Raw genomic sequence first — 19,779 nt, 5'->3', positions numbered from 1 at the left:
TATCCAGTCACTGAATATAATTGAGTTTCATGGTGACCAAGGTCTATCTTTGGCAGGGAAATGCACAAAAATAAAGCAGGGAAACTATCATTGACCACTATGGTTACGCCTTGCAGATGACAGAACAAAATGCAGAGGAAAGTAACTGTGGTCAGATAAGGATAACGTGGCAATTTATGCGTGCTTGTAGCCTGTGAGACAGCTGAATGCTTTCTTCAGGCAGCACAGGACTCTCAACTCTTTGACAATGAATGTGGCCTTAAAAATATTAGTACTTAACTCATGCATTTGTTGAATATTTTAGATATCTCAAAGCTGTGTAAACTGCTGCATGATAAAAAATAAAGCTTGCAGTAAACTCAGTGTACTTATACCATATTGGCATAGAACAAAATAATGTAATCCTGATAGGATTTTTCTTGAATGTACTTTTTCCTGGTAGCAATCTGGCAGAAACTCGTTTAACTGGGCTGAAATTTTGCAAGCATATTCCCATTTCAGCAAGCGTAGTTTTTATCTGGCAAATAAAATCTTAAATTTAGAAAGGATATACATACAGATAGTAAGAATTCCCCTTATTAGTAATAGTGGCTTGGGGAAATTTTAGGTATCCACAGCGCAAAAGGTAATCAATTATATTGTGATTACCTGTTGAGAATTCTTTTCCCATTCTTTTCTGGGATTTTATGAAAGTCTTAATGCATGCTAGATGAGCTGCAACAGAAATATCCCGTGAGAGGCAATGTACCAAAAGCTGGTATCCCACATACTAGAAGGATCAAAATAGAGTGTGTGATCATGTGTTTCTGAAACACTTCCAAGGAATTCTTTTGCGGTGATTTTTGTGCAGCTGAATGTTGTTGGATGTTCAGAGTTGATACAGCAGCAGCCAAAAAAAGTTGTTCAGGTTTTCTTTTTTTTTGGCTAGAATGCTTGAAGGGAAATTTGGTTGACAGGGTTCAGCAGTGTACCCAACTGCAGTGCAAATTGCTACGTGCCGAAAGTACACTTGTAGGAATATTCAGCTGATGAAGATTTAGTTTTGTTTTCATCTTTAGTGCTTGTGCATGGTTAATATACTTCTTCCCTGCATCCCTCTGCAGAATCAGGTTGGCCACTCATCCTGTCACAGCATCTGCAGTCGTCTGTCCAAAGTATGTCATCAACCCAGCTCTGCATGGGTTGGAGAAACACAGAATGTCATTAGACTTGAGAAATATTTAATGGCATCTTTTTGTATTCTGCGAGCAATGGTACAAATGTTAGTAGGCCCTTGAAGAATCAGTATTAGCTGAGTAGATAGTCAAGTCATATGTGAAAGATGAAGCATAACTGGACACTTCAATAATTTTGAATGCTGTGTATGAAGAGGTTCTTTCCAAGTGGGTGGCTGATTTTTGTTGTATAATGGGCTGATGTGGGACTAGGCAGTCTCAAAAATTTACTCAAATACCTATGTTTTTACTCTTCAGGCAAGCATTCTGTTATAAGCAAGTAAATAATTCAAAAATTGTGTAAAACTGCAAATTAGGTTTGTCTATCCAGTTTTCATAATAGTACAACAAAACTCAGAGAATCATAATCCAGTTATGTTTCAACTTCAAAACACAATATGCTTGACTTTTTTCACCACAGGTGAAAAATGTACATTCTTGCTTTTTTAGATGGATAAATATTCTGTATGTGATAGATCTGAGAAGAATTAATGTAACAAAATATGCTTTTAAATCACGGTGTAGTTTTATGTGGCTAACATTTTGCATCAGTGAGATTTGGGGTTCAGCTACAGATTCACAACCTGACCTTTGTCCAGCATCACACTACATGTTGTGGTATCTTTGTATTATTTTGTACAGAAAAACTAAGGCGTAGTCTTCCAAACCTGTCCAGGACATCTAACATCCAAGCTGAGTCTGTGAAAAACAGCAGAAGTGACTCAAACTTTCAAGTGCCAAATGGAGGAATACCTCGCATTCAACCTCAAGCCTCAGCCAGTAAGTACCTTTAGTGCCAATTCAATGTAAATTTCAGAATTAAGTGATGGTAGTCAGCTGTCTTCCAGTTTCATGGCAAAATGAAACATTGCATGCCACACTGGAGATGCTAGTCCTGATTTTTAATCAGACCTGTGTGAATCTGCTTTTTTGGTACACAAAATCTGGTACTCATTATATTAAAAAAGTCTGATTTCTTATTAAAGTGTCATTCATAGTTTCCTAAAAATATATACAGAAGTAATATAAAGAGTATAAATACAGTATTTGGACATTTCAGAAACTTTTTTTACTAGGCTCTGAAAAAACACCTGTATGATATTTATTGCCCTTTTTTTTTTTAACTATTAAAACCTGATCTTAAAATGTTAATTTAAGTTTAACCTGTCTGCAGTTTCTTTTCTTCTTTCCTTTTTTTTTTTTCTTTGGCACCTGGAAATTATATATCCAGTTCCTGATTTTATTTACTTTTTAAAGTGTCAATTACTTCCTAGAAAAGGTTTGAATGAACCTGTGTCCCATGAAACAAATTGGCCCATTGCTGGACTACTGTCTGCTATTTTGTCCAAAAGTGAACTGCTGATATGAGAATGCTGCTAATCTCACAAGTCTCTTAAAAATAGTGACCTTAAAGAAGCCAAAGCAAATGAAACTTAAATATTCAGTGTTTCTTTATATGCCAATATTGCCAGTTCCTGTTGTTTAAATGTTTACTGACCATTTTATTTTGAAACAAGTTTCTGAATTTAATAACCTTATGTGACATTTTAAAGGGAAGAACATATTATGTGAAAAGCCTTGAACTATAAAAGTTATTTGATAAAAGTTCGTCAGTAATCTAAATATTTGATGGGAAATGTAAAATAATATTTGTGAATTAAAGTATAGAGTTTTTTTAACCCAACAAACAATGGAGGCATACTGGTAAACCTAGTTGGGTCTCCTTAAAACTTTCAAAACAGTGTGTTGATGCTGCCAAATACAGTTAAGTATGGAATATGGAATACAGACTATGCCAAATACTGCATGATTTCTATCTCTCAGATAGAAATCTGGTCTCAGACTCAGACCAGATGTAAGGTTGTGTGGACAGTTAGTCCCAGGTACATGATACTTACTGTAGTCAAAAAAGTTAGCATGACTTTATGATTGTTCATATAGATTACTACAGCCTCCTTTTACCTTGTCCTCCTTCTTCCACCATTCACAAAGACTCAGAAGGTGGGATTTCCAACTGAAAGGGCATGTGTGTAATTCAAAAGCAGGAGTGTTACCTGTTACTCAGGCTTATCAAACTGTATTCAGAGCAGTTGGACAGTAGCTCTCCAGCTGTGCTGTTTCTGTGATAGGAAGAATAATCAAAACGACCTGAAAGAAAATGAAGGAAAATTATTTGTAGTAAAAATCTGTACAGATTTTATTTGGTGTTTTAAAGTAGAGTGAATTGGGAAGGGAAGAGCCCAGAGGGCAACTTAGTTAGCTAGAAGGCTGTTTCCAGAATGAAAAGTATATTCATGGTGAAACTCTATGGATAGATCAGACAACAGAAGTCTCAATAGTCAATATTTAGTCAATTACTTCATTGTAGGAACCAAAGTGGTGTGACTATGGTTATATGCTCTTTTTTTTTTTTTCTCCAACTTGTGGATGCATTAAGAATCACAGAAATTATTAGGCAAATTTGCTTGCCTTTCATGGAATATTTCCCCAAATGTGAACCGCTCTAGACCAACTTACATTTAAATGTAAGTTAAGTATCATTAATAAAGGCCAGATTTCTAGCTTTTACAGTTTCCCTGCTCTTACAGATGTTTGTCAGAGTCTTGCTATTGACAATCGTAAAACGGTTTGTGTATGAAGTCAATGAGTAAGTATCTTTGCTTAGTCTGGATTAAAAAATTTTCTGCAAAAATGTACATTGTATAAAAATTTCCAGAATTGTGTCCTTTTTATTGTATATTTTTTGTTTTATTTGGTTTGTATTTTGTCACTTTGCACAAAGCACTGTTAAATTGCAGCAAATTTTTGTTTTCCCTTGGCATTGATTTCTGGGTCTTGGGATTTCAAGCTTCCTCATACACCTGCTAGTTTTGCATGAGCTTACCTTTGCAAGGACGCTGGCTTGCCACCCGAAGTCACTACTTTTCTCCTTGTCAAGGATTTGCGGTTCATAATTTACTTGCACATGTGCTGTGGCTGCAATACTGAACTTGCTATGGTTGCTGGCATTCAAAAATGAGCTAGGAATCCAGTAAGTTTCTGAAAAGATTATTCCTCTTACGGTTATATAGGCAAATTGAACACACTTGCTTACACAGAAGAGGGAAGACGTATAATATGTTTAGAAGTACAGCTGTAAAACATGAAAACATTTGACATTTAAAGTTTTAGGTGCAATGCAGTGAACAAGCCAAATTATTCTTGAAAAGAGATTGAGTGAATGAAATAACAGTTATAACAATTAGAATGTTCATTTACATCTGATTCTCCATGCCATTATGCAGAAAGTACTTTTTTATATGAAAGTCAGTAAATATTTCACATTAAAACCCTGGAAGATACAGTAATACTTGTGTCGTGCTCCCCAAGGAATAGGAATTGTCTAAAGTGTTAGTGATGGGAAGTCTCTGTACTTGGGTTCTGCACCACATAGATTGTGCAAAGCTGTAGAATTTGTAGGATGGCTTCCATGTAGGAGCTGCCTGCTTTCTAGTGGATTGTGTGACGCTTTTGTACTTAGTGGCACTGTGAGCACATGGATTTTAAATCTTTAAGCAGAGATAAATACAATACTTTCTCAAAGAGCTGTAGGTTGTTCAAACTATCAATAAAGTGACAGTCTGCTTGCCAAGATCCAACTGCTTGGCATGTTCAGAGCAAAAGGAGGAAGAGTAAGTTTTGAGGAAACTAACTATTCTAGTTCGGCTGATCAGAAGTAAAAGTAACCACTTGTATTTCAGTGCACACCATTTGTGACAGGTACTGCCACAGCATACAGAGTACTTCAAGAGCAGCAAATGGTGTGGATAAGTGTGCTTATCCACATGCTTATCTCAAACTGCATGTTTCCTCAGCATTGTTCAAAGTGTACTGCCTAAGTTTTTTGCACTGTGGTTCGGTGCACAGAAATGTTTAGTTATTGAGTGTCTGTTTCATGGAGTCTCCATTGAGAAGGAAGGAATTTGATATATATGTATTTAAAATTCTTTCCATATCATCCCACATCTCTGACTTGCAAGAAGTGTGAATAATGATGGGGGAAGAAAGTGCCATGTGTGGTAGCATATTTAAATCTGAGTGAATTAGGGCAAAACAAATTCAAAATAAGAAGGAAGAAGCTGTTCTTCATTTTGTGTGGTAAAACAAAAACACTGATTCAGTAAAAAATGGTATAGTGGAATACTTGAGGACTGAAACACTCTGGCCACTGGTCTGCCTCAGTAATTTCTAGGAACTGTGCTCATTTTTAAAAGTCTTACTGTCCTTTATTGGCTGTGGATGGGTATACCTTAAAAAAAGTTTATTGGAAGACCTTATGCCAGAAGTTGAATCAGAATTGCATATTGCCACATGCTGTTTTATATTAGATTCTAGTTGGTAGAAGGAATAAGGCTTTTATTCTTAATATGCACAGGCAGCATTTTACTGTGTTTATAAACACTTTAATTCCTCTTTGCTGTTTGTTGAAAATGACAGTTTTAGTTAGTTATTAAGACTGAACTGAATAGACCCCCTAGTCATATTTTCAGCACGATGTTGAAACACATGATGAACTTCTTTTATAGTTCTTAAAATACTGTGAAGTTTGCACTAACTGAAGGGTAGGAAAGGTGATGGCAATTATTATATGCTATTAAGTTTAGAAAAGGATTAACTAATGTTATTAGGATTCTAATTGTTCTTCTCCTACCTTCTTTATTGTGATATTCACTGACTGGTGATAGGATTACTGAGCTTCCTTACTGAGGGTCAGGATCTTTATGCACAGCTGTTCCCCCATCTTTCTTCCTTCTCACTATGGAAATAAGCCTTGCTAGTGCAATCAGTTTTATGCTAGTATAAAAGTCCATACATTGAGGTGAGCAGAGATGTTTATTCACACATCATGTTACAAAGACTGTCTGAAGGCAAAGCTTTATTTCATTGACTGCTTTCCTCCTTCCCCCCTTAAATATGCTGCGGTGAAAATACGGAGTCAATGCATTCCTTTTGGCAATAGGTAATTCTCTCCATGCCAAGACTCTGCAGCTCTTGGAATGCTGGCTTCTCTCTTGGTAACTGGTAGGTAGTGAGGTCATTTCAAGGCAATACCAGCCCTTGAATGTTACTAGAGAAAAGGCAGGACACAGGAGCAAAGAAGCAATAAAAAATAGTTTCTGTCATGTTGTGTACATGCTGGCAGCTGATAATTCTTAGCATTAAGTCTTCATTTTAAGTTTGAGTCCTCTTGCATACCCTTTTGAAGAGGGGAAAAAAGACATCTGGCTTACGTCTCCATAACTGGAAAACACAATTTGTTTATATGATGATCACATTAGACAAAGATTTATGCCTTTCTTTAGTGTTAATATATTTTTGAAAACACTATTAAAATGAAAAGTTTAGTCTTGCTAGGTCAAATATGACAGTTTAATTTTCATCTTTGTATCTAATCTTGCACTCATATTGCTGTAGCATGTTTGCTAGGTGGCTTGTTCTCCCTTTGGTGTATTAATTTTTTTTTTTTTTTTTTTTGCATTTCTGGGCTTTTTGCCCTGCAAGAAGCTTTACTCTTACTGAATCTGCGCATTTTGCACTGCAAAATTTCTGACACACTCCTCTGTAACTTTTCGTCATTAAGAGCAAGAACCATTCACAAAACCCCATTACTTCCAGAGTCATAACTGCTTTTTGAGTGTTTAACTCACTCTGTTCCTTGATGCTTCACAAGTGGATGCAATTCTGAAACTTCCAGTAAATTTAGTTTCCTTATCTTCTTAGACAAATATAACACTTCTTGTCTTTCAACAGCTCTGCAAAGGCAGAAAAATTTGCCTCGTGCTGCCTTCAAAACCAAACAGTTTCTTCAAACTCCATCTGCAAAAGGAGGTAATTAACTTACAACCTCTTATCAAGCTCCATCAAATCTCAGATAATTGTTCACCTGCATTAAATCTCACATGTGCTAGATTAATAAAATTGCTGTTGCATGTCGAGATTAACCAAGTGGTCCTTGCGATACGAAAGTTAACTTTTTGGTCTAAATATTAAAAATAAACTCTGCATCATATAGGAGATTGTATTTTGAGATAAAAATCCAAGGATTTATGACTTTCTAGCATTAATCAGGAAATCTGTATTAGAAAAGTACACTCCTAAATCCATATTCATTAGGCCTGTATTTGGATAGGAAGTTTTTTAATTGCAAAATACAGTTTTTAAAGCAAAAGTGGTAAAAATATACATACTTTGTGCTAAAACCAAAACCTAATAAGTTTATCCTTGAAAAGATGAGCACAGAATATCAACTTGTTTTGTGTGTGCTTCTGGTTTCTCTTTTCCTCACAAAACTGGAAGGTTAACCCCAAGGTACAATAATTAGATTTCTTTTTTTTTTTCTCAAGGAATTAGAGACTTTTGTATATAATATTCCAGTTTCCTAATGGCTGAACTTGCCTTTTTTTTGAAAAGAAAATGGAATATATTGAGTCTCTAATCCAATTAGACAAGTTTTATCTGATTTTTAATCAACTCTGGCAGCCTTTTATGTGACACTGCCTCAGTTTCACAATTAAGAGAAAATAACTGATTTTGGTTTTAAGCATGGTCTGTTGTCTGTTACAGTTTAGAAGATCTCATTTTAAGGATCATATTTCACTTGAGACTAATTCATAAGCCCTCTGGATGCTAGAACCCTTTAAGCACTGTAAGAGTCATTTGTGCAGACATGAGGGTGACTGACAGAATGTACATGTTCCTCTCGGTGGTGTACAATGCTGACTTCTTTGAGTCACCTTCATTCCATGCAACTTTTAGTGAAGTACGACTGTGAAACAGATTCATATGGATTAATAGGAAGTCTCTATGTTTTTCCTAATACTTCATACCAAATAAAGAAAAGTTCTCAGAGTGTTCTCCTTTGGCATAAGCCCACCATCTCGATTCCTCTGCAAAGCTGTCTTGCTTTCTTTCCAGCTGGCTATGCCTTCTTCTGGATGTCTGGAACACTCATTAGGTCAATGGTCTAGTCTGAAGCTGTGGGAACGTACAGAAAATTAACTATTTGTAAAAATTTATTAACCGTCGAGAATGAGGAACAGAGCGTGCTGCACTGCCAGTTATGTATTCCAGTTAATAGCTGCTGTCATTCCTTACTGCACATGAGGACCCTTTCAGTTATTTGCTTTCTGCCCTTTCAGTTATTTGCTGTTTTGTAGTCCTTGATGTATTGATTTTCTTTCTTTCATCTGAGATCCTCATGAGTATAGAATTATTTAGCAGTAATGAAGCAAGACTTTTGTCTCAGAAGAATGAACAGCTGAGCAACAATTGATTTTAGTTTCTTAAAATACTATTTATTACCTAGCTTGACACCTTTCACACACACAGACATTGGCTTTTTTTACCACTTTGTGTAAAAGAATTCAAAATACATTCAAATAACTAACTCTTACCTCACAGTATTTGCTAAAGCTTATACAGCAGTCCAGTATCAATCAGATCATAGAATCATAGAACGCTTTGGGTCATCTAATCAAACTACCTCCACCTTCAGTGAGCAGGAACATCTTCAACTAGACCAGGTTGTTCAAAGCCCTATCCAGCCTGGCCTTGGAACACTTGAAAGGATGGGGCAGCCACCACCTCTCTGGGCAACCTGTTCCCATGCCTCAGCATCCCCACAGAAAATAATTTCTTCCTTTATATATATGTAAATCTATACTGTTTTAGTTTATTACCCCTTATCCTATTTCTACAGGCTCTGCTAAAAAAATCTGTCCTCATTTTTCTTGTAAGTCCCCTTCAAGTACTGAAAGGCCAAAATAAGGTCTCCCCAGAACCTTCTCCAGGCTGAATACCCCTGAACTCTCTCAGCCTTTCTTCATTGGAGAGGTGCTCATCCATTTTCTGTACCTGCTCCCATCAGGTCCACATCTTTCCTGTACTGAGATGACAGATCAATCTATTTATTCCCATAGTTTTACCTCATCTGTTCTTTCATGTTGGTCTGAATCATCTCATCGTGGTGATTGTGATTTAGAATTAAGAATAAGAGTTTAATCTGTTTTCAAGTCAGTGTGCAGCAACTGGCCTTGGAGTGCAAGTCACATAAGTTTGTAGCTTCAGAGCATCCTACTTTCCCACATGGAGATCTTGTGCTCCCTGCCCACAATCCAGGACAGAATCCAGAGAGAGTAGGAAATCTAAATGTCATGACTGCATAGTGCCTTTTTCTTTCTTTCTTTCTTTCTTTCTTTTTTTTTTTTTTTGTTTGTTTTTTTGTTTTTGTTGGTTTTTTGTTTGTTTTTGTTTGTTTGTTTGTTTGTTTTTGTTGTTGTTGGGTTTTTTTTGTTGGTTGCCAGATGTTATAGTTGTAGTTGGTTCTAGTTTAGTTTCTAAGGAGATGGAGTTCGGTGAAGTTATTAAGCACAACCCTTAACATGTTTACATGTTTTTATTAAACATGGATCAGCTCAATACTGCACATGGATACACAATTATCAAATAGTCTTTGACTGAGGCGGTACCTCACTCTTTGTGACCCTGTCTTACAAATAGGCCAAACTGAGTTTAATGAATATCCAAAACTGCTCTAAGACAAAATTCTTTATCTGTAGAACAGAATTACTAGGCAGTTTGCCAGACTGCATCATGTGGACTGCTCTGGAAGACAATTCATTCCTTTATGTACAAGAATGAATACAGTTCTCAGCAATGTCTGCAGTGCTGTGCTGACAGGAAATGTTTTATGAATTGACAGCTCAAGTTGGCAGCATGGTAGAATATGGTCAGCAGAAAGCTAGAGAGAATGGAGAGGACTAATTTACTGGATGCTTACTTTCACTGGGAATGTGACAAGCTTTCTTCAGTTACAGCTTTTTGTTGCTTATATTCTGTACCTAAAAACCTTTTCCCTGATGTGCCTGTAAGAGGCCCAAAGCTGTATTCAGTTTTTATACACTGGCATTGCTCTGCTAGTAGTCACTAATATGGTGCTGGTTTTGTGTTTCAAGCAAGTATTGTAACAAGAAGTTCAGTGATAAAAGCTCCCTATATGTACACTGTAGAGTGACTTGGAAATTCTGCAGATGTGATTGCACCAATGTTACAGGCAAGGTCATGTTTTAAAAACTTCTAATATGTAATTTATCTTAGTCCTAGGAGCACTTTGCTGCTAGTCTTGTCCAGTCATTCTGTTGTTAATGCTTTCCTTAATCCATCCTCTGGCTTGATGCCAAGGTTTTATTTTAAGGTTTTTTACTTATTCTCCTTGCTACTTAGCAACTGTCATGTATTTTTGACCCCTCTGCCACCTTCTTTTGTCAACTCTTCCCATCAGCAGCTTCGTGCTGTATTTGGTCAGCAGAAAGGCCCTTTTGGATAGAAATCAAATCCAATTAACATCTGTAATGAGGCACATATTAATCTTCCTAGATATCCCCTATAAGAAATGGCTTCAAAATACAACCTGAAAATTACTACTTCCTCTGTACCCCATTAAGGATGCCACATTCCTGTCACTACTTGTCTCTTCTCTCACTCCTCGTGTTCTTAGTGGATCTACCTTGAAAATGATAATAAAAGCTGTGTTAAGGACCAGCTTCTTTATGTACAACATCTGTCAAAGAGGATGCAACTTTGGTCTCAGTATAAAACATCTATTTAGTTGAGGAAAGAATAGTTCATGTAAATCTAATAAATGTAAATGTGATTTTGTTTTAGCTCCATAATTGATTTGATTGTCCTATGTTGACTCTGACCAACCTTAATCAGTTTGAAAGCTGGTGAAATTTCATACAATTATTAAGATTATGGGTTAATTAAGTATTCTGTATAATTTGAAAATATTTCTCATACTTGTGGAGTATGAGAAACGACTTGATATCAAGACCTTGCATACTAATTTAGATACAAAGTATTTGAAAACAGGTATTAGTTATACTGATAATTTAGATAATGTTTGTAAGAAGAGAAAGGCTATAAATTGTTATAGTTGTCTGGTTTAAGTTTCATAGTAGCACCTTTACCTCTTTGGTGTTGGGGTTGGCTAATGTCATCCTTAATCCAAACCACAGCACTATACCAGTTATTAAGATGAACATTAACTCTATCCCAGCTGAAACCAGGACAGCTGACCCTAACTTTTTTTCTCCATCTGCCAGAAAATGTGGAATGTGACCATATCTTTAGATGAATTCTAATTCAGTGGTTAAAAAGAACAGCATAAAGAAACATCAGGATGCTCTGCACTCAGAATTTCATCTTTGAAGTCTAATGTACACTTTGAATCCATTTAAAGACTGTCTCACGCTAGAATACTGTATTCTTCAACATTTTCTTTCAGGATGAAAATTAGGTTCACATATTTCTGAAGCAGTTAAATTTCTTCTTAACCAATACCTTCTCCTCTGCTTCTTTTGATTTGATTGATATAACAGTTATAGCCTTATTAGGATTACTTATAAATCCAGATAAATAAATATTTGTAGTAAGCAAACAGGGTATTGGAGTTATATCAAAAACACACGACAAAGAAGAAATCTGAATTCCTGTTTCTCATTGCTGCTTGATTGGCTGTATTCCATTATACATTCCATATTGTTTGTATAATCACATAAAGTAATTTCCAGTTTTTAATTTCAGTTATACTGTAATTTAAGCTGAAAGTAATTTCTGTATGTTATTTTCCAGTACCTTCTTCAAGTAAATTCCGCTCACCTGCGGCACCGTCTCCCCTGGCTCTGCGACAACCAGTGAAAGCATTTAGTAACCATGGACCTGGTTCAGTTGCCTCTCCAGAAGTCACACAGCTGACGCACAGTAGTTCTTCACCAGGGCCTCTTGCAGCCCAGAGCTCAGGCTTGCCAAGCCCTGCCAGCAGTATTAACAGTACTACTCTTACCAGACCAGCAGGGATGAGGAGTGGTTTGCCCAGACCCAGTGCCCCTTCCACAGGGGGCATCCCAGTGCCTCGTAGCAAACTTGCACAGCCTGTTCGCAGGTGAGTCTGGGACAGGCAGTCTTAAGTTTTCATAATGAATTTTGTACATTATGTATTTGTGCTGCTCCTTCCTGCAATAGTTATTTTGATCTCAAGGTCTTCAGAACAGATATGGAGACCTCCATGTGAAGTATTTGCATGTGTTTCCAAAATAGTTTTGAATACAAACTGAGAAAAAGGATCTTGAATGGGAGAGTGAAGGTGAAGGAGTGAAAGTGAAATTAATAATGTAAGATACTGAACTAAGTAAATAAAGTCAGTATGGGCTGAGACGGCAGCAAGAATTTGCCTGCATGTGGTAAAAAGTTATGAAAATATAGCTGGCAAGTGAAAATTCACTTTTGTCACTAAGTGACATACTCTGAAGTCAGAACTATTTGCCTTCATAACTGAAGCAGTGGTACCATGGTAAGAACAGTTTCTCTCCTTGGGTAGCTAGAAAATTCCAGAAGGAAGATGCACGAGGACAGAGGAGACATCCATAGCATTTGCTAAACTTAAAGTAAAAATCAATGCAGTTAACCCACAGGACAAAACAGAATTTTCAACTTAAACATAATTGTGCTAGTACCCAGATGTAGGAGTTGCTAAATGTCAGTGTCTTTTCAAAAACAGCTGCAAGAGAGACTGAGTATTAACTGTGATTGTGAATTTTCACTGACGGTGTCAAGCAAAAGCTGACACAAAAATATGAGAAATAGTAAGAATCTCCTTAAACAGAAAGGAAAAACAATTGGTCTGCAATACTGTAAAAAAGATAAAACAGTGCTAAATAGCAAAGTGGAAGAGTTCTGTTCTGCAGTGAGTGCTGGGCAGGGGAATGCCAAGTGACTGCCACAGTATCAACTGTTTTTTTCACAGTATCGACTGTTTTGCAGTCTGAGTCTGTGCTTCAGCAGTATGGAACTTTGTGTAATAAAAAGTGATTGTTTTGCCAGGAACTTCATAGTAGTGAAGTGTGGTTGTCCAAATCACAACTTGCCTTATAGAAACGTGTTTCACTTATTAAACTATTTTTTTTTCTAAATTTCCCTTTTTTTTTTTTTTTTTATTTAAGGAAACAGCCCCAGGTTGCACCAGGGGAGATTTAGATTGGATATTAGGAGAAATTCTTCACTAGAGGGGTGGTAAGACATTGGAACAGACTGCCCAGGGAAGTGGTGGAGTCACCATCCCTAGGGGTATTTGAAAGATGTGTATGTGGCACTTGGTGATATGGTTTAGCGGTGGACTTGGCAGTGCTGGCTTAACAGTTGGACTTGATGATCTTAAAGGTCTTTTTCAACCTAAACAATTCTATGATTCTGTAATGCAGAATCTGTACACAATGCAATAATGAAGTATCAGTAAGACAGGTTGTCCTGAGGACAACTGGCTTCTGGAGCTTGGAGACAGAGATAAGAAGCTGAATAGCCCCTCTGTAATCCAGGAGGAAATAGTTAGTGACCTGCTGAGCCACTTGGATCCTCACAAGTCTATAGGAGCAGATGGGATCCATCCTAGGGTGATGAGGAAGCTGGCGGAAGAGCTCGCCAAGCCGCTTTCCATCATCTACCAACAGTCCTGGCTCACTGGGGAGGTCCCAGATGATTGGAAGTTGGCAAATGTCACGCCCATCCACAAAAAGGGCCAGAAGGAGGACCTGGCAAACTACAGGCCCATCAGCCTGACCTCAGTGCCTGGCAAGGTTATGAAGCAGATCATCCTAAGTGCAATCACACAGCACCTACGGGATGGACAAGGGATCAGACCCAGCCAGCACGGGTTTAGGAAGGTCAGGTCCTGTCTGACCAACCTGATCTCCTTTTATGATCAGGTGACCCACCTGGTGGATGAGGGGAAGGCTGTGGATGTGTTCTACCTGGACTTCAGCAAAGCCTTTGACACCCTCTCCCTCTCCTGACTCCTAGAAAAGCTGGCAGCCCACGGCTTGGACGGGGGCACCCTGTGCTGGGTTAGGAACTGGCTGGAGTGCCGGGCCCAGAGAGTGATGGTGAACGGTGCTGCATCCAGTTGGTGGCTGGTCACTTAGTGGTGTCCCCCAGGGATCAGTGTTGGGCCCAATTCTGTTTAATATCTTTATTGGTGATTTAGATGAGGGAATTGGGTCCACCATCAGCAAATTTGCAGATGACACTAAGTTGGGGGGGAGTGTCGATCAGCTGGAAGGCAGGAGGGCTCTGCAGAGAGACCTGGACAGGCTGGAGAGATGGGCTGATTCCAATGGGATGAGGTTCAACAAGGCCAAGTGCTGGGTCCTGCACTTTGGCCACAACAACCCCCTGCAGCGCTACAGGCTGGGGACAGAGTGGCTGGAGAGGGCCAGGCAGAAAGGGACCTGGGAGTTTGGATTGACAGGAAGCTGAACATGAGCCAGCAGTGTGCCCAGGTGGCCAAGAAGGCCAATGGCATCTTGGCCTGTATCAGGAACAGTATGGCCAGCAGGACCAGGGAAGTGATTCTTTCTCTGTACTCAGTGCTGGTGAGGCCACACCTGGAGTACTGTGTCCAGCTCTGGGCCCCTCAGTTCAGGAAGGATATTAAGGTGCTGGAGCAGGTCCAGAGAAGAGCAACGAGGCTGGTGAAGGGACTTGAGCACAAGTCCTATGAGGAGAGGCTGAGGGAGCTGGGGCTGTTCAGCCTGGAGAAGAGGAGGCTCAGGGGAGACCTCATCACTCTCTACAACTCCCTGAAAGGAGGTTGTAGCCAGGTGGGAGTTGGTCTCTTCTCCCAGGCAGCTCTCAGTAAGACAAGAGGGCATGGTCTTAAACTCTGCCGGGAGAGGTTTAGGTTAGATATTAGGAATAAATTCTTTACGGAGAGGGTAATCAGGCATTGGGATGGGCTGCCCAGGAAAGTGGTGGATTCTCTGTCCCTGGAGGTTTTGAAGATGAGACTGGATGTGGCACTTAGTGCCATGGTCTAGTAACCATGGTGGTGTTGGATCAAGGGTGATCAAGGGTTGGACTTGATGATCTCGGCGGTCTTTTCCAACCTGGCTGATTCTATGATTCTATCTGTGAATGTCAAGATTTTGATGAAAGCAAAATGTAATATTCTAAACAAGGATTTCCCTGTTTATATACGTGACTGAAAAAGTGGCCTATTTTAGATGTCAGCAGATTAAGCTTGCATTTTCACAGAGTATAATAGCAGTAAGTTGTCTGCCTATGTATTCAGCCTTTTTTTCTGACATGGTAGTTGCCAAGATACAACACATACAATCTGAAACTGAAAATACTTTGGAGTTTATGTTAAGTAAACTGTATTGCAGAGAATTAAATAAATGAAGTATGTATTTCAATTATTTATAAAACGCTTAAATTCTTATGTATTGTAGATGGAGACTTCAACAGTTATATATGAAACTGAAAAATATCTCATTTCATTTTAGATCATTACCCACTCCCAAAACCTATGGCAACGTGAAAGATGAGAGTTGGAAAGATGGCTGCTACTGAACTGCAAAGCTTAATGCAAAGTTCCAGTGCTCACGGATGCTTCCTCACCAGGCTAAAAGACAGCTTGATTAAACAAACTGTTCAGATGTGACTCTTGGGATTTGTAAAAATTCCAAACCTCTCTGTCTCTAATTAGCACAAACTGGCAGAGATTATAAAAGCAGCACTTTAATAACATCTAACATCAGATGTTTGGTGGTCATACAATCACTTCTACATTAAATTGCTATCAGTTCTGGGGGTTTTTTTCTTGCTTGCTAAAAATGTATCAGTATGAGCATTTATGAGAGTGGCCAATGTCTGGGCAAAAACCGAACAAATGCCAAAGAAATGCCCACCTTGAAAAACAGCAAGGATAACTGTCAACCTACATTGTCCAAGATATCATTTTCAGCCTTCTTTAACTCAGCAGAAAGATTGGTGAATATGTACTATTGAAACAAGGCTACATTAATCAGAGCTAATGTTCTGATTGCAGATTGCTACAGTGCTAGGGAAATGTTGCTTTTAACAATTGTCTGAGATCCTGGTTGGGGCAAGTGGTACATATATCCTTCAAGAAGAATCAGCAGTTACTCTGGAGGATTAGGCAGAACAGTGGGTTGTAGCCGTGGCTTTTATCATATTAAAAGGTTTGAATGTAGCAGACACATACAAATGCAATAGTATAGATTGCATCTTTCCTATGTTGATTTATTGGCTTTACATGCTCTTATATGTTTGATTGCCAAAAGGGCTTAATATCAGTTGTACAATCTTTCTAACCTTAAAGTTCCTGGCTCAGGAAAGATGGCCTTTGCTACTGTAGCCACATTTTTAACATAAGGCTCGATATTTGGGGAAAACTTTTTTAATAGCAGGTTTCCTTAAAAAGGAAAGAGCAAGTGAGAATGTTAATTTGTTCTAATATCATACTGCTATGCTTGCAGCCGCAGCAACTGTAAATGCTGATAGTTAAGGAGAAGGAAACACAACTATGCACTTGTAACATACAAATTTTAAGGAAATGAGTTGACTCTTGATGCCAAATGATATTCATTTAGGTGATGTTCCATGGTATGAGGGAGTTTTCTGTATCCTATTTTTTTACTTTCATCCATTTCTTAAATTGGTTTATTTTAAATTGTAAATATTTTTACAGAAGATATTGCCCATGTAAGTGTGTTTAAATATGTACTTTGCCTTACATATGTGTATCTTACATTACTGGTAACAGAGTATGAAACCTGCTATGTCTGTTTACAAGCTATTAAATTCCTCTGGTGGCTCTGACTTACTCTAACACATTTTGCTCAGAACAACTGATATATTTAGCATTTGAACAATTGTTTTCTGTTTTGGAAGACATCATGCAAACATCTGTAACTAAAGTTGTATTGGGTGGGACTAGTTAAATGGAAGGGATTTTTGTTTGAAGCTTTTTCAGTATTTTGGGTGTACAGTTGATTAAGTTTGAGAATGTGAATGGTATATCCTTTGTGCAATGACTGACAACACTACAAATTGGATTGGATGGTAGGTAGCCTTCAACCCCATTAGTATCTGAGTTTGGGACTGCTGTTGTATTTTGACTCCCACCACTAAGAGGATAACTAATCCTGAAATTCTAGCACTTGAATTTTAGGCCAGCATTAACATATTCCTGGATGAAAAGCCATGCAATACTACTTGACTTGGAAGAAACCAAATAGAAAGGAGTGGAGACTTAATGTGCAGCTCTAAATACTCAAGCAGACTTTGGGTTGATGGATGACTTCACACCTCAGACCAAGATCTGTGCTAAGACTTTGAAGTCGGAGTATCAAATATACTGTAATTCAGTCAGATTTCAGCAGAAACTACCTTGCACCAGTACAGAGCAGTAAATACCACTAATCTAGCCTTGAGTCACCCGCTGGTACAGGCAGTGGATGTCAGTTTCTCATGTCACTGTTCAGCAGAAGAGAGAACTAGATCAAATGTGCATATTCTCACTAAAGCCCCAGTTTTTATATTTCAGCATTTTACAAAGCAATGCTGCAGTCTTCATTGAAGAAAGGTGAATTTTAATTGGTGGATTTTATCAAACACTTGATTGACTTTTAACTTTTGAAAGTCAGTTTAGATGACGATATTGGGGGTTTTACCATGGCTGCATCAAATTGTGTACGTTTCCTTAAGTTAAGTAATTCATCGCTTGGGTAAATTCAGCTTAAGTTTTATAGGGATTTTTTTCTCTGCTGCTCCCCCCGAAATACAGCAAATGACTTCCTGAGAAGACAGACTGTCTGTTTACTAGAAAGCCTTTGTGCATTACCATTTTATTAATATCAGGAAATCATGGGGCTCTGTGTTTAGAGATTTATTGCAGAATTGTGGAAACATGGATTTGATAAAATAGTGCCTATGATTTACTTAACTTATGTTTGATATAGTAGTAAGGGTTTTATGAATGTGGATTACTTTTTGTGCCAACAGCTTGGAATTGATGTATGTGTGTAGGCAGAAGGATTTGTTCTGCTCCCAAAGTTATTTAATTTCTTTCCTGTGTTTGAATGTTTTTGTAAGTGTTAAAAGTGTAAAAAAAAATATAAAATATTCTTACCACAAAATACTTCCTGAATCATTATTTTAAACAAAGTGTTTTAAAAAGTTTTTAGAGGATATTATTTTATTATTTTATGGCTTTTTGGTTTTTTGGTTGGTTGCATTGTTTTTCAAGAACTGTATTTGCTTTCCCAGAGGTTACCAGCATTGACTTCTGCCCCCTGTAATTCATGAACTGAGTACAACATTGTATTTGGGTGAAATCTGTGATTTCATTGACAGAGTGAGGTGGACTTGTGTCTCTGCTTTGGAAGGACAGTGCATAGTTCAGAGTGGTGTGAAAAACTATATTCCGAATTCCCATCCAGAGTGATTTGTATGTGCAGTTCTAAGTATACAAGCTGCCTTCCATTTTTGCAGGATTCATGCTCACTTCAGACCACCACAGGAAACAAACTTTTGATTTTGAAAACTCTGGAATTCATGCAGAATATTGAGCAATGTAAAAATGTACCTAGTAAGCCCTCTTGGAATTGCTAAGTACACATTTTTTCTAGCTCCTACATGAATGCCTCCATCTTTGGCTCACATAAAAGCAAGAAGTTTGTTTTGAACTTGGTAACTTTCTGTAATCTGCATTTTGCTGCGAAGCAATGTATGCAATAGTAATGTGAATGCCATCTTTGTCTTATCTTTTTATTAATAAAATTAAGAGAGGTTTAATTCTATTTGGTAGCCACTTAATATTAAATTTGCTTAACAAAATTTAACCTATGAAGCTGGTAATTAATTGTTTATTGCAGCATAGGCCCTGTTTATTAATTAAGCCAGTAGGTTAAAATGTTTCCACCTAGTTAGCTAACCTATTTATGTAAAGCTAGCTCCACACCTACTACTCCTAAAAGGTATTCACTGCCCCTCTTTTGTTGCTTCTTAGTTGTGCAGTCAAGTACCATTTGCCTCACACTGCTTCTGGAAAATAGAGCAGTCTCAAAATCTCTGGTTATTAATAGTCTGTCGCCCTTCTCTTTTACTAGGTTTCTGTAACAAACTCTTCTATATTAGACAGTTGTTTATAATTAGCATCATCACCATATGGAAGGCTCAAGATTAGAAACAGTATTTCCTCAGTTCTCTTATTCTGGAGGAAGGTGTGTCAGCTCATTTGGGTTTGCGAGGTCCCGTTATATTTGATAGTGTATTCCCCTCTAGAAGTCTATTGCAGTGGTGAAATAAAATAAGAATGAACACATAAGGAGGCAGAAGGCTGAAAATGCTTATGCTGCTGGTCATGAGGTGACTGCAGAGCGCACAGTTTTATCATTTAAAACTTACCTTTTAATGCAAATACTTCTGAGAAAGAAAAACTGGTGTGGGAAACAAACATGACAGTGGTATGTCTGTAGTTCTCCCTCTTTTGGTTGGTGAGAACAGGAGCAAACTTGAGATTTAATTTTTACTTATTAAATATAACTCAATATCTGGTCTCTCTTGGAGGCATGGGTAGGACCACAGTTGACCATGTGATCTACGTCTGGGATTTTCTCTCCTTCTGCATATGAGGGGAGGAGATCTTGAACGAGACCAGGACCAAGAT

General features: G+C 37.9%; 1 protein-coding gene and 1 long non-coding RNA gene across 7 annotated transcripts in view; one reads left to right on the top strand and one right to left on the bottom strand.

Moving 5' to 3' along the window:
- SLAIN2 (SLAIN motif family member 2) overlaps nt 1–18,249 on the top strand; it is a 37,182-nt gene extending 18,933 nt beyond the window's left edge. Inside the window, exons 6-10 of one of the 6 annotated variants that reach the window (XR_010430170.1) lie at nt 1,857–1,994; nt 7,005–7,082; nt 11,886–12,195; nt 13,253–13,376; nt 15,590–18,249. Coding sequence is in view for 5 of the 6 variants with exons in the window: in XM_064652871.1 (XP_064508941.1) it covers nt 1,857–1,994; nt 7,005–7,082; nt 11,886–12,195; nt 15,590–15,656 (593 nt within the window). In the remaining variant the exon portion in view is untranslated. Of the gene's footprint in view, nt 1–1,856; nt 1,995–3,802; nt 3,862–7,004; nt 7,083–11,885; nt 12,196–13,252; nt 13,377–15,589 lie in introns of those variants that run through there. The other 5 variants (XM_064652872.1, XM_064652871.1, XM_064652873.1 and 2 more) reach the window with 5 other exon arrangements.
- LOC135413315 (uncharacterized) lies at nt 909–7,007 on the bottom strand. The gene is made up of 3 exons (XR_010430171.1): nt 4,099–7,007; nt 3,269–3,362; nt 909–1,173 (listed from the first exon to the last, which is right to left on the bottom strand). It is a non-coding gene; the product is annotated as an uncharacterized LOC135413315 (long non-coding RNA).
- Nucleotides 18,250–19,779: the final 1,530 nt, after the last annotated feature.

This window comes from Pseudopipra pipra, chromosome 4 (genome assembly GCF_036250125.1).
Source record: "Pseudopipra pipra isolate bDixPip1 chromosome 4, bDixPip1.hap1, whole genome shotgun sequence".
In the NCBI taxonomy this organism is placed as follows: domain Eukaryota; kingdom Metazoa; phylum Chordata; class Aves; order Passeriformes; family Pipridae; genus Pseudopipra; species Pseudopipra pipra.
Note: the sequence above shows the minus strand (reverse complement) of the source record. Positions and strands in the feature narration are given on the sequence as shown.